The sequence below is a fragment of the Marmota monax genome, unplaced genomic scaffold (assembly GCF_021218885.2).
Source record: "Marmota monax isolate L192 unplaced genomic scaffold, Marmota_monax_Labrador192_F-V1.1 WCK01_AAM20220418_F8-fsc00021, whole genome shotgun sequence".
NCBI classification, from domain to species: domain Eukaryota; kingdom Metazoa; phylum Chordata; class Mammalia; order Rodentia; family Sciuridae; genus Marmota; species Marmota monax.
In genome coordinates this window covers 11,396,713-11,410,716 of record NW_026695228.1, presented here as the reverse complement: position 1 = coordinate 11,410,716, position 14,004 = coordinate 11,396,713, and the positions used below count along the sequence as shown (strand labels likewise).

At 50.5% G+C, this 14,004-nt stretch overlaps 1 protein-coding gene across 1 annotated transcript; it reads left to right on the top strand.

The window, feature by feature from the left end:
* Window positions 1-2,742: 2,742 nt before the first annotated feature.
* On the top strand, window positions 2,743-12,876 carry LOC124087900 (3-ketoacyl-CoA thiolase B, peroxisomal). The gene is made up of 12 exons (XM_046437078.1): window positions 2,743-2,975; window positions 3,140-3,233; window positions 4,231-4,288; window positions 6,190-6,269; window positions 6,571-6,613; window positions 8,406-8,504; window positions 9,643-9,723; window positions 10,882-11,072; window positions 11,401-11,580; window positions 11,861-11,916; window positions 12,028-12,173; window positions 12,512-12,876. The coding sequence occupies exons 1-12, from the start codon at window positions 2,805-2,807 to the stop codon at window positions 12,585-12,587; spliced, it is 1,275 nt and encodes a 424-aa protein (XP_046293034.1). The 5' UTR covers window positions 2,743-2,804; the 3' UTR covers window positions 12,588-12,876.
* The last annotated feature ends 1,128 nt before the right edge of the window (window positions 12,877-14,004 follow it).

The following is a 14,004-nucleotide window of genomic DNA, read 5'->3' as shown; positions in this document are numbered from 1 at the left end:
TTCTGAGAGTCTAAGCTAAAAAGTTGGAGGAAAATATTTGACTTAAAAAATGTATTTGGGGGACACTTTTTGCAAGCTTTTAAATTTATGAATGAAAAAACAATTGCCATAGTGAGATATTCAGATGTCTCAGAAGATATTTTCAAACTTCCCCTCCATTTCACCACCAGGTAGGAAAAGACTGTTTTCTATATCTTTCATTCCTAATTAATGATTTTAGTCTAACTACTTTAGGGAAAAATCAGCAAGAGAGATATTTGTTTAAATGGACTATGTGATTTTCAATTTAAAACATTTCTTTTTTCTTTCCTTTTCTTTCTTTGTATTGGGGATTAACCCAGAGGCACTTTACCACTAAGTCACATCCTCAGGCTTTTTAATTGTTTTTAATTTGAGACAAAGTCTCACTAAATTGCTTAGAGCCTTGCTAACTTGCTGAGGTCCACCTCAAACTTACGATCCTCCTGCCTCAGCCTCCAGAGTTACTGAGATTTCAGGCATGTGCCACCACCCCTGGATGAAACAGTTCTTTTTATGATTAAACCACACAAAAATAGAGACGAAATGATCTCTGATTTAGCAACTAATAATATATGGTCACATTTACTTTATATATCCTTTTAAATTTTTCTCTCCTAATTTGCTAGGTATTTCAAATCCTCAAGTCACAGGGTCATTTTAGACCAGTATACTTTGACAGGCCAGTTGGTCTCTGACTATGCTATCATCATGTTTAGCAAAATCTGTCATACTTTTGCATCCCTTAATACCCAGATTTTTCCATTTAACTCAAGAATATATTTTTTATTGTTGTAGCAAAATATGCATAAATTTACCACCTTAACCATTTTAAAATGTACAGTTCATTAGTGTTAAGCATATTCACATTTTTTAACAGTCTCCAGAAGTCTTTTCATCCTGTAAATCTCAAACTATATTGATGGAACAATAACTCCTCATTCCTCCTTCCCCCAGCCCCTGCCAATCACCACTCAACTTTCTGTCTCTATGAATTTTCCCTATGCAAGCAGAGCCAGGACTGTCTCCTGGGAAGCACTGGTCAGATCGCGGGGGTAATGTCAGGGTCACACTGTGGCTCTGCTGCTCAGGGGATGCTGGAAAGCAAAGTCATACCTCAGGGCTACTCTGCATACCCAGAGACCACCCAGGTGTCCCTGAGGGCATAGGGGCAAGGCTGGGGAGCTCCCCAGAAGCTAGGTGGCCCAGTAGCCAGTCTGAGGTAACACATGGACCACTGCAGGGAAAGCTGCAGGCACTGATAATGTCTGAGCATGCTGAAATGTCACTAGTTTGTTTCTGGATTAGGATTATAGATGTTTTTTAAAAATATACTTTTCAATTTTTCTAGAACCAACAATGAAAAAACAATGTACTTTCCTTAAATAGATCAGTAGCTTTATAACAACAGATAATCCTAAGGAAGATGTCAGGACACAGGTGATCTCCACATATCAGAAGATGTGTGGCTGGAACCAGGTCCTCAGATCCTAGAATAGCAGCTCCCACCTACTGGCAGGGCCAGGACCCAGTACCTGGGACCACCCAACCTGGTGATGGGCAGCAGACTCCTGAGCAGCTGGATTTGAGGCTGGTACTCCTGGTTCTGCCCTGTTGAGGCCTGAGCCCACAAGGAGGGGCCCAGCTGTCTGGAAGACCCTGCCAAACCCTTTGGAACCCACTCAATGAGCCAGCTCCTTTCACCTCCAGAGTAGGGATTCACAGGGTGCCCTGGTCCTTTGGTATCAGAGCAAAAGTAGTACAACTCTCCCGGGTCTCGGATAAACACATGGATCTCTCATTGGCAGTAGGGGAACACCTGACCTTGCTCTTTAGAATTTAAGACATAGTCCAGACTGGAGGAGCCCTGGTTTACTCACTAGTTCATCAGGTATTTATTGATCACCTAGTGTCAAGCACACCAAGGTTCCAGGGACATAGGATCCTTGATGTGGACCCTTCTGAAGGAGAGGATAGGCACCAATTGAATCATCCCAAACAGATGTAAAACTGACATGAGTGTGGGATGTCCTCTGTCCAGAGAGCTTGTCATACGTCACCACCTTCATAAAACCATTTTTCTGTGTTGGCCAGGAATCCCAAACTGTCTTCTTTTCTGGAAAGACTTTCTGGAAAAGCCAGAGTCCTTTGGAATAGGTCTAGTTTTCAGAAGTATTCAGGTCCTCAAGCTTGGGTGCTGGGATCCAGAGCAGAGCAAAGCGGACTAACTAGGATGGGGGAACAGAAATTCACTACCAGCTCTAACCAAAGCAAGAAGCCACAGATGGGGTTCCAGGTGGTCCCATCTTCTGACTGACAGCCGGCAGTCGGCAGGGATTTGGGGGAAGGGCTCTGTTGAAGCCCAGTTGATTTCAAGAAATGTGCAGGGTGTTGGGGACAGGCCTCCGTTTGGGTTGCAAAAAAATCTGCCAAAGGTGGAAATATTTCCAGAGCATTTATGGGCGGAGCTTCACAATTGTCCGCATCCTGACTGGCCCTGAGGTAGTAGGCGGGACTTTGAGAGAAAGACGTTCCCCGTGGTTCCTGAGGGCGCGGCTTTGGAGGGCCAGTGGGAGGCGAGCTTGTCCTCAGAAAACCCTCTTTCTGGTTGGCTGAAGCAGGTTGGGCGGAACCTTGGGAGGACCTATCAAATCCTTCAGGCAGGCTGTCGGCAGTATACAGGCTTTTAAAGGCTGAGGGGCGGGTTCGCGCCTGCGCGGGGGGTAGTCTTTATTTCCTACTCCGTGGGAGAGGCCCAAGACTAGTCGCACTGTCTCAGCGGCGTAATGTTGAGGCTGCAGGTTGTTCTGGGCCACCTCAATGGCCGACCTAAGTCGCACCCGGCGCTGCAGGCTGCACCGTGCTTCAGTAGCTTCCCGCAAGCCTCGGCTGCGGACGTGGTGGTGGTGCACGGACGGCGCACTGCCATTGGCAAAGCGGGCCGCGGCGGCTTTAAGGTGAGGCCCCCCCGGGGAATGGTGCCTGGCCTGAGACGGTGGGGGCTAGGGTCCGTTCATAAACTCAGTAGCCTCCGGGCTGCAGACACGCGTGCTGCAGTGCTTTCTCTGGCCGCGGTGGGTATCACAAGCCAGATTCACCGCAGCTGTGCATCCCGCTGTAGGACACCACCCCAGATGAGCTTCTGTCGGCCGTCTTGACTGCAGTTCTCCAGGACGTAAAGCTTAGGCCTGAGCAGTTGGGGGACATCTCCGTGGGTGAGTGCACCACCCAGGCCCGGCACAGGGTGCTTCCCGGTCTTCTCCTCCCTCCAAAATTCTGCTTCCACGCTTCCGGTCCCGTCTCCAGTCCCCGCTTCCAGTTCCCGAGTTGTCACTGAAGGGAACTGTGGAGTCCACTGACTTCAATGTGATCTCCTCCTGTGAGCCAATACATCCCCCAATCGCAGACATTTTGCTGCTCCTTATGTATTTTGACGAATAAGTATAAGGAAAGTAGGTGTCCCAAGTGCAGAAATTCTAGCACCTAAGGGTTCCAGAGCACTCCGGAGACCTGAAGCCAAGGTTCTCTGTGCCCTGGATCGTATCTATTCCAGAGCAGAGATGAGAGAATGCCAACACTCATCAAGTTCAGTACCTTATTTGCAGATGGAGACACTGGGGATGGGGGTTGGTGGAAGATTTGCAACACAGGATTGAACATAGGGCCTTGAGCTGTGATTCAACACTGTTTTCCACCCCTACACCTCTTCCCTTGAACTATAGCAACATAGTATATAACACCATTTCATCCAATGAGTTCTTCACTTAAGCCACTCCTCTTTACAGTGACAGCAGTTCTTGGAGCAGGATGACTTGGGGAAAGTGTGCATATTCAGAATATTTCACTTGCCTGACTGCCAGTGCTGTTGGCCTTCAAGCTTTGCACTGTGTCCCTCTTTCCCTCATGTCTTTCATGTTATGTGGAAAAGAAGGATAACTGCCCAGCCTTTGCTGATTTTGGAAGAGAAAGGTGCATGAGCATGTGAGCTTGGGACCCTCCAACATTGGGGCTCATATATGAACTGGACAAACTGTTGTTTGTCTGGCTCCCCTTACTCCATGTGTTGAAATTCCAGAGCCTCAAGTGAGCCAGTTAATGATTGATATTCCTGAAGAAAGATCTTGAATGTCTTCTTTCAGGTTCACAGCAGCCCCTTAATTCCCAGGACACCATCTAGCATTGAATAAAGTTTTTCTTTTTTCTCTCCCACAGGAAATGTGCTTCAGCCTGGAGCTGGGGCCATCATGGCCCGGATTGCCCAGTTTCTGAGGTAAGTTATTTTACTTCTACCTCTGGCGTAGTCATTGTGATTCTTGAGTGGGATCTGGCCCCTGAAAATTCACCTCATTGTAGTGGAGATCAGGATGGACATCAGATGTCAAAAGATGTCGGTCGAGGCAACCACAGTGCTTGGGATCCTGCTCTTCGGACCCAACCTTTCCCCAGCTTTAGGAGTGGGAAAGGGTGTGTTATCCAGACCAGAGCCAAGACATGCAGGTCTGTGGGGCTGGGGCAAAGGTTTTCTGTGGCCTGGTTTGTATTCAAAAACAATGTCTTGCTTACTTTGGGAAGTTTGGACTCTACTCCTCTGTCAGGTAAATGACCCATGAAAACCTTGAACTGTGACTTAGCTTCCTTTGCTAAGTTGAGTAAGCTAGAAATTCCAGGCCCATCCCATTAGCAGAGGCCTGAAGATGGGGAGGACTCTGGGGTAGGGGAAATCCTTGGCGGAGCTCTGATCATCTGGTCCTTCACCATTTGCTCTCCCAGATGGGCCCACATGTAGCCTCAGACCCAATTGTCTTTGTCCTTTGAGCTACATGGAATCGAAATAATAGGTACATTAGCCAGTGAGAGAGCAGCAAAGGAAACCCAACCTCTAGGAACTGACAGAAGCTCAGACTGCTGAACCTGCAGTTCAGGGGTCTACCACTCCCTGTCTCCAGGACAGCCCCCAGCCTCATCTCCTAGCTGGTCACTCATGTGACTTTTCTTCTTTCAATTTAACTGTGTGCCTCCTCCTGTCCTCATGGAATGCTACCCTTACCTGCTCTCTCTGCCCTAGCTAAATCCTGCCCCAAACACAGTCTCACCACTTGCACATGGCTTCCCCAAGCTCTCAGGTTTGCAGTAAGAAATCTTCCTCTCCAGTAGTAGCCTGTGCTTCCCTGCAGTGCAGAGTGTGCAGTGTGCCTGTGGCACTGACCCTGCTATTAATCTCCACTAGGATACATTCTCTGTGTGTTGGTTGGGCCTTCTCTAAGGCACAGTACTGTAGCTCCTCAGCATGAAACTGGTGGAGCACTGTGCTCAGGAGGAATTTTGGGAAAACTTGATGGAATTGGTGCAACTGGTATTATGGGATTAAGGTGGCTGGTCTAGATTGCACAGGCCTAGGGAGCTGTCTGCCCTTTGCAGAGTCTGGCCTGGTCACTAGCTTAGGGCTTCCCAAGCCTGGCTGCACCCCAGCACCATCAAAGGCATTCACTTCATAAGGTTCTAGATATGTATGAGGAGGGCCTGGAACTGTCCGCAGTTACTGAAGGCCTAGGCAGGTTCCACTGGGAAGACCAGTTCTCTTAAGTCCCAAGCTGAGCCCAGTGTGAGAGAATGAGAGCCCTAGAGCAAGGACTATTAGAACAGTGGTTCCCTGCAGAGCTCTTCATCCAGGTGAGAAGTGGCCCATGGGGAGAGAATGGAATGTGAAGGACCAACCTCGTGATTATTAGTAAGGCTAGGGAGGGTGGGGATGGGTGCTGGCATATATTTGAGACTTGACTTTTACTCTGGTGACCTGTCACAGCAACAAGCCCACTGCTCTGTTCTCTGAGGGAAGCAGAGAGGTCTAGTTGTCTTTGTCCAGTCACCAGAAGGAGAAAAAGAAGGACCTCTATGGCCCGATCAGGCTTCACCACCTCAGCTTGAGGAGAATTATAAGATGGAAGAACATGTGCTTATAGGGTCCTAGGGAGTGTGCACCTCTAGAGATGAGGTCTGCCCATCCCTGTCCCATGGATCTGGTCTGGCATGGGCATTGGACTACCAGGTTGTTCCAGATCTTTGCACCCTTTGATGGGAGCAGTCACATGGCCCAGGAGCACAGGCCTGCTATCCATGGGAGCCTAGCAGGGCAGGGGGATTGACTGATTGTGCCTCTCACCTTCTGTTTAGTGGGATCCCAGAGACTGTGCCTCTGTCCACGGTCAACAGACAGTGCTCATCAGGGCTGCAGGCAGTAGCCAACATAGCTGGTAAGTTGGGACTGGGTTGTGCTCTTGGCCAGAGCCTGGACTTATTCCTTCCCCTGAGGGTTAGTGTCAGTGATGTTGCTGTCTCTTGAGCCAGCAATAAGCATCTGAGAGGACTCTGAGCACAAAAAGAGTGCAGGAGCTCCCCTTGCCACTGCCCCACACCTCCAGGACACCCCTGGGTCTTTGTCTCTGGGGCTGGGCTGTGTGGCACCTAGAGGGAGAACAGATGGGACAGGGGCTCTGCTGCTCCTCGGACAGACAGACCTTGGTCAAGGATGGTTATGAAATGCTTTTGTTGCAGGTGGCATCAGAAATGGGTCTTATGACATTGGCATGGCCTGTGGGTAAGAATTTCTTTCTGCCAGAGCTCCTTAACCAATGGTGACAATCAAACTAATTTCCCTCTACTCAGTTCTTTGAGGCCATGATTTGAGAATCATTCCCTGGTTCCTTTAGGCAGCTGGCTTGGTGTGGGTCCCTCTAGATGCAGCCTAGGAGTGGCCCCCAATTCTGGCTGCTCAGAAAAAGCTCACATGTGAATACTAGCAGGGGAGGGAAGGTGGCCTCTAAGCTTTCTCTCTTGGAAATCTGTCAGGCTGGAAAATGTGGGTAGCATAATGGGAAAATATAGCCACTAGACTTTCTTCTCCAGCTCTTACTGATTTTTGATTAAACTGAGAGAGAAATGGAAGTTTTAGTTCTCTAAAACCAGGGCAGTCCTTCCTCTATGACTGTTTGTTCATTTTCTCAGGTGTCCATCCTCTGAATTACCTAGGTATCCAAGTGGAAACCACTGGCTCCCTACTGGCCTCCGAGGAACATAATCTGATATCTAATGTCTCCATTAGACATTAATCACTGACTCCAACACCCAAACTATGACTCCATCTTTTCTTGCAGGAAATGTAGCTCCAGATTTTTTTTTTTTTTTTTTTTTCTTTTCAGTGCCTTCAGGTTTGGGCCAGGGGATGGGAGTTTCTAATGCTTTTTAAGACTGGCTGAGGGAGCCCTTTGCAGGCTCAGGAGGTGATCAACCTGGGTTGTGACATGCTTCTGCTTCTTTCTGTGTTTATTGACAGGAAGCATTTCTGGCCTCTATCCAGGTTCATGTTGAGCTGTACTGGGTTGTCCTAACCTATGTCCCAGTTGGAATAGAGCCAACACCACAATCAGGGACTTTAGCAGGGCAAGAGCTACAGCCCAGCCTGCCCTTTGATGTTTCTGGTGTCCCTTTCTTACTAAGGTAGAACAGGGGCTGGGGAAGGGGGTAACTTGAGGAGAAGTAGTGTGGTCTTCATGAGTTCCTAAGGGAGCTTCTATTCCCAATCAGGGTATGGACTGTGGTACTAGGAGACTGATGATTTGAGCCTTGGCATCGGGCTTGGGAGTGAACTCCGGAGCCAGAATGCCTAACGTGGGATCCAGGTTGGGTGACAATGCACTCAGGACCTCAGTGTTATCATTTATAAAAGGGGATACCTACCTCAGGTCTGTCAAGGATTTTAAGAGGATTAAATGGAACAATGAATATCACTAACACCATGGCGATGTGTATCTGTAGCTAATGCTATAGAGCGTTCATGCCTGAAAAATATTGGAAACTAGTGTTGTGAGCACCCCAGCACTCTGTCAAGGTCATTTACTGTGAGTCTTGAAGCCTTCTGCTTCCCTCCTCACAGTACTTTTAGAAGCCACCTAGCTTTCCTCTCATACCTCCTGTCATGCAAGTCAGGTTGCTCTTAGATGTGATCTTTGCCCTGACTAAAGATATTTCTCTTTTTCATCTAAATTGTGATCCCCGAGGGCAGGGCCTGCATTTACTGCATAAGTTTTCTGGACTGTCAGGTCTATTTCAAAGCTTTCTGTGGGTACTACCAATTGGCTGGTTCAGCAGATGTATAGGGAAGCATGCCCCTGCCCCTTGGAGAGTGGACTCTGCGGTGCTCTGTCCTGGGGTGCAGGTAGAGTCAGGGCTCAGCAGCCCCCTAGCCCCAGCTGTGCCTCACTTGTCTGTGCCTCCCAGACAGGGCACCGCACTTCCCGAGGACTCCCAGGCTATTTCCCAACACTTGCCACATGTCCTGTATCCTTGGGTGTGTTTCTATTAGGGCTCAGCTCCCTCCTCCTTCTCCTCAGGGTGGAGTCCATGTCCCTGGCTGACAGAGGGAACCCTGGAAATATCACTTCACGCTTGCTGGAGAATGAGAAGGCCAGAGACTGCTTGATCCCCATGGGGTGAGTGCCCGTCCATAGCTCTGTGTACCTGTGCCCCTTCAGCTCTGTCTCTCCAGGAGCAGCCACTGGCCACACGAGTGGGACATATGTCAGCAGCAGAGTCTGGGAATCTTATCTGGTTCCTGCAGAGTATCTTTTGCCCCTGCCTGAAGTCCTATTTGAGCATGTATATATGAAGGCTGAGGAATTTTCTCATCTATGACTGGCGATGCCAAGGCTTGGCCTGCTTCCTGTGTGTGGCATCTACTCTTTAGGGACTCTGAGCATGACACATGATGCTGTTTTTGCTTCCTGTTCCTGAGGTTCCCAAATCTCCTCTGAACCCAAATTTCCAAAAATAGTCCACCCTGTCATGACCCCTCTGAGGTGTTTAGTCATAAGTAGGCAGATAGCAGTATCTCTCCATACTATGGGGGCCTAGTGTTGCAAGTGGGGAGTTTTTCATCCCTGACCATGCCAATGAGGGACCTTGGGGCCTGTCAGATGCAACCTATGAAGTATGCTGCATCAGGCCAGTAGCTTGTTCAGCAGCCAGTGCCACCAAGGTCTGTCCATCTCCAGAGGCTGTGGACAGGGAGGCCTGACTCCCACGCATGTTGAGGCTGGAGAGGGCTGTGTCTTAGCCTAGTCCACACACCATATCTCCAAAGATAATGTGAAGAACAGAAGCTCAGACTGCAAAGCCTAACCATGGATCTGGGCTCCCAGGACAAGGACAGGCCCAGCCATGGTGAGCAGAAAGCCAAGGTTTGGCCTTTCCAGAGGTGACGTGGGCATCCTAATCACCCCACATGAAAGCACTGTCTTTGAAGCATAGGGGAAGCTGGCAAAGTGTGGCAGTTAGTATCCCCAATATACCTTCCTTCCCCTCTCCTCTGTGCTGAGGCAGCTCACCCAGGGAACATACTCTCTTCTGCTCTGCTGCCAATGCAGGCTGCCCTCCCTCTTTTGTGAGGAGGTGTCTTTGGTGTATGAACTCTGAGCTTTTGGCCAGCATTGGTGACTCCCTGTCTGCCCCATTCCAATGCTGGGGGTGGAGTGCCACTGCCTGATTCCTCAGTACTGACTCTGTGGCATGAATGGCCCTGGTCCCCATGCTGCCAGCCTTATGCCCAGCTGGGTACTACTTTTGTCCTAGGATAACCTCAGAGAACGTGGCTGAGAAGTTTGGCATTTCACGAGAGAAGCAGGATACCTTTGCACTGGCCTCCCAGCAGAAGTGAGTGCTGCTTGGGGTAGAACCTTGAAAGGACTGGACGGTGAGGTTGTGAGGCCATCCTGGGTGGTCTGAGGTCTGAGGTGGATGTGTCCCAAGAGTACAGCTATGTACTAAGGGTTTACAAGCCTCCTGCCTCCCAGCTGGGGATCGGAAAGGGGGCAGTGCCATTCTGAGCTGGTGGCTCTTCCCTGTTCTCCTGCTGACTGTCCATGTGGAGTACCTTCTCCCTACCTAGGCCTCAATTCCTCCTTGGTTCTTTGGGGCATAATGAGGAGGAGGATTCGTCTTTACCTGCTGCTCAGAACTGAATGTGGTAGCCAGAGGCTTCTCAGGGACCTAGAGTGTAGGGTCAACTATGCTGTGGACCTGCTGTGTTAGCTTCTGGAGCAGGCCTGGGTCTGGGAAAGCATCCTGAGACAGGGCTAGGGCCGATGTCACAGAAATACAGGGCTCAGGCCTCTGGGGCAACAGCCAACAGGTTTGGACAATCCTGGCCAGACTAAGGAAGGACAGCAAAGACAGGGAGTGAGCTTCTCCAAGGCAGGGACTGTTAGCCTCTTGGGTCAAGTTGCCTTGTGGGTTTTGCTAGAAGCGCTGGTTCCTACTGATGAAATGCCCCTAGGTGTTGTAGTTTACATACACTGTAAGGGTAACCCTAAAATACCCCAGGGTTCAATTCTGTTTGAATTGGAAAAGACATCAGAAATTAGGATGTGTCATTTTAGATTTGAGGAATCTCAGGAAGGGGTGAAATTCAGATGTTGACTAACCCCAGAAAACTAGCAGAAGCCATCACAAATGTTCCTGGGGCTCCAGCCTCAGACTAGCAGAGGCAACTGACAGGCTCAGTTTTGGGCAAAGGGCTCTAAAAAGCAAACATCACCTGCAAGCTCCCTTCTCCCTACTGAGTTTGGAATCGGCCAGGATGTGGACAGCTGGGGTTGATAGCAAAGGAGGCTCTGGATGTCCCCAGAAAGGCTACCCCTCCACAGGGAGGTTTCCTCAGGACTTCCAGCTGATCCCTCCGATGTCCCCTAGGACCAAACATGTCTCTGAATTTAGCAGGCTGAGGTTGCATGTCTGCCACAATGGGCCAGAGTGGGGACAGGAGGAAGGGAGCTCCAGGGGAGCCTGAGCCTGGCTGTCTGCTGCTGGCAGGGCAGCAAGAGCCCAGAGCAAGGGCTGTTTCCGTGCTGAGATTGTGCCTGTAACCACCACCATCCACGATGACAAGGGCACCAAGAGGAGCATCACTGTGTCCCAGGATGAGGGAATCCGCCCCAACACCACCATGGAGGGCCTAGCCAAACTGAAGCCAGCTTTCAAGGATGGCGGCTCCACCACGGCTGGTGAGTACGGGCCAGGATGCTGGAGTAGGGCTGCCTCCAGGGACTGTCACCAGGCTGGCTTTTCTGCTCTGGAGTCTGGGGCAGACCAGGTCCCTTGGCAACCCCTGGTGGCAGCCTGGGTTGATAGCTAAGAAGACTCTGGATGGCCCCAGGCATCCTCCTCTCCCTAGGGCAGCATTTCCTCAGGACCTCCAGCCAGTCTCTCAAATGTCCCGTAGGACCAGACATGTCCCCAGATTTAGTAGGCTAAAGTTGCATGTCTGCCACAGTGGGCTGGTTCTCCTCTGCTCTGCCCTGATCCCTCCTCACCCCAACTCTTTCTCCCTAGGAAACTCTAGCCAGGTGAGCGATGGAGCAGCTGCCATCCTCTTGGCCCGGAGGTCGAAGGCAGAAGAGTTGGGCCTCCCCATCCTTGGGGTCCTGAGGTCCTATGCAGTGGTTGGAGTCCCACCTGATGTCATGGGCATTGGACCTGCATATGCCATCCCTGCAGCCTTGGAGAAAGCAGGTCAGGTGGCTCCTTCAGACCCTAGACCTGGGTCCCCTCATGGCCTGCTGCTGGGGCTGGGGGTGAGTAATGGGGGTAGAACTGCGGGTGCTGCAGAGTAAAGATGGGGTAGGCTGGCACTCCATACCCAAGGGCTTCGTGACCCATAGCTGAGGCTGACTCACCTGTCTGATGTGACAGCACACTAGGCAATTGTGGGCCTGTGAATAGGTGGGGTCTGGGAAGACCTGGAAGCCTGCCCATGGGCCTCTGTCAGCTCAGATCTGAACCTCACCTGCAGGACTGACAGTGAATGACGTGGACATCTTTGAGATCAATGAGGCCTTTGCAAGCCAGGTGAGTCTTAGTTTCCCCATTGCCTGGGCCCTGGGCACCAGTGGGAGCCAGTGGACAAGCCATGCAGGGGAGGGGGCCAGCGTGTCCAGGCGCTGCTCTGGCTCCTTCCAGGCTGTCTACTGTGTGGAGAAGCTAGGAATCCCCCCTGAGAAGGTGAACCCTCTGGGAGGAGCGGTGGCCCTGGGCCATCCTCTGGGCTGCACTGGGGCACGACAGGTCATCACGCTGCTGAATGAGCTGAAGCGCCGTGGGAAGAGGTGAGGCTGTTCCCCTTGGGGTGATGTGGGGTGTCATGGGGGATGCTGAGCTGGGGCATCGAAGGGTGAAAGCTTGGGGAGGTCAATATGCACAGATGTGCACTTTGAACTGGGCATATAGGGACATGATCTCTATTGTCCCTGAGGGTCAGCCTTGAAAGGGATACCTGGCCTTCAGAGGTTATCTGCCACTGAGTGCCTAAGTGGGCAGTCAGGGGACTAATTTCCCACAGATCTGGTCTTCTGGTTTTGTATTCTCTGTTCACGAGGACCGTGGTCAGGGGTTTGGGCCTCTGCCCAGAGTGCCTGTGCCCAGCCAACCTAGTTCCCTCTCCCAGGGCGTATGGAGTGGTGTCCATGTGCGTTGGCACTGGGATGGGAGCTGCTGCTGTCTTCGAATACCCTGGGAACTGAGTCCCTGGCTCAAGGCACTACCCAGATAGTGACTCTAGGGAAGCAAATCCACGTGGGACATTCATCACTGGTGGTGGGGACAAATCGAGGCACTTCAACTAATTTGGAAACTGTGAACACTGATGACACAGTACAGGATTGGTTGGGTTTTGGTCCTTACCACCAGGCCCCCTCTAGCTGGGCCAGACAAAGCCAGTGTGCGTCACCAGGCCCCCATGTAAATCCTAGGGAACTGTGGTCTCATGAATGAGGGTAGAATGGACATAATAAACATGTTATCTCATCTTGATGGCTGTGGATTTTTCCGAGGGTGGGTGTTTTCCTTCTGAGTAGTGAGTCTGAACTGCCCTAGTCTCCACAGTGGTATAACTTTTTTTGTGTTAGCTCTGGGGACTTACAATGCAGGTCCTAGGCTAAGACCATTGCCTTGGAGAGGGCTCCTCCATCCCATGAGCTGTTCAGAACCCCCCAGTCCATGTCCCTACATCCCCTTCCCTCAGCTGGGTCTGTTCTTATCACTGCACTCTCCACACTCCCAGGGGCAGGATGATGTTCTATATAATTCTGCTCAACCAGTGAATTGTTAGTTCTCACAGAAAGGCTTCTAGTGTCAACTGCAGTGTGGGGATCACATCCTCTAAGCCCTTGCCTGCCCTCAGAGTCCACCAGATATAGAGTGCAAATGTGTTGAAAGTCAGCACAATGATCACCTCAAAGAGTGACCTGACCTGCACAGAAAAGGATGTGTGAGGGGGCCAATAGGAAAGCACACTGGCCTGTTCAGAGAGGACTATACTCTCCTCAAAATGGACTGTGAGGAGAAGAAGCATATGGCCTACAGAATAACTTGTGGCCCTGGCAGTGCTTCCATGCTTACAATGCTAATTTGAACTATTTTCATGCATTAGAACACTACATGTGATTTAATTCTCTTAAAAACCTAGACAGCACTTAGGTAGGTGTCCCCTTTTATACAGGAGGATACTGAGGTCCTGAATGGTGGGCAGTTTGTCATGGTCACCCTAATTAAGGGATTCTAGGCCAAGAGCTTGTTCCCAGCTAGAATGGCCTGAGCAATACTTCACCCTCCAACGCTTGGCAATGGTCAGCATGTGCCAGTGCCAGTGGTATTGTCCCTTCCCCTCAGACACTAAGATCCAAGATTTCTCAGAATCACAGTTCTTAACCTGCTTGGTGATCAAATGCCTCCAGAGGAACCTACGAGGCTCCAGTCATGCTTCTTACGTCACTCGCATCTGTTGCACAGTGAGACCAGGGAAGGTGAGAGACACTAAATGGCAGGGGATGCAGTGACCTTTGCCCTGCAAGAGTCCCTGTTTGTGGACTTTGGATCTCTTCCAACTAAGACACAGACCAGGCAACCAAGTGGAGGTCATCTCAGCCCTGGTCAAGGACC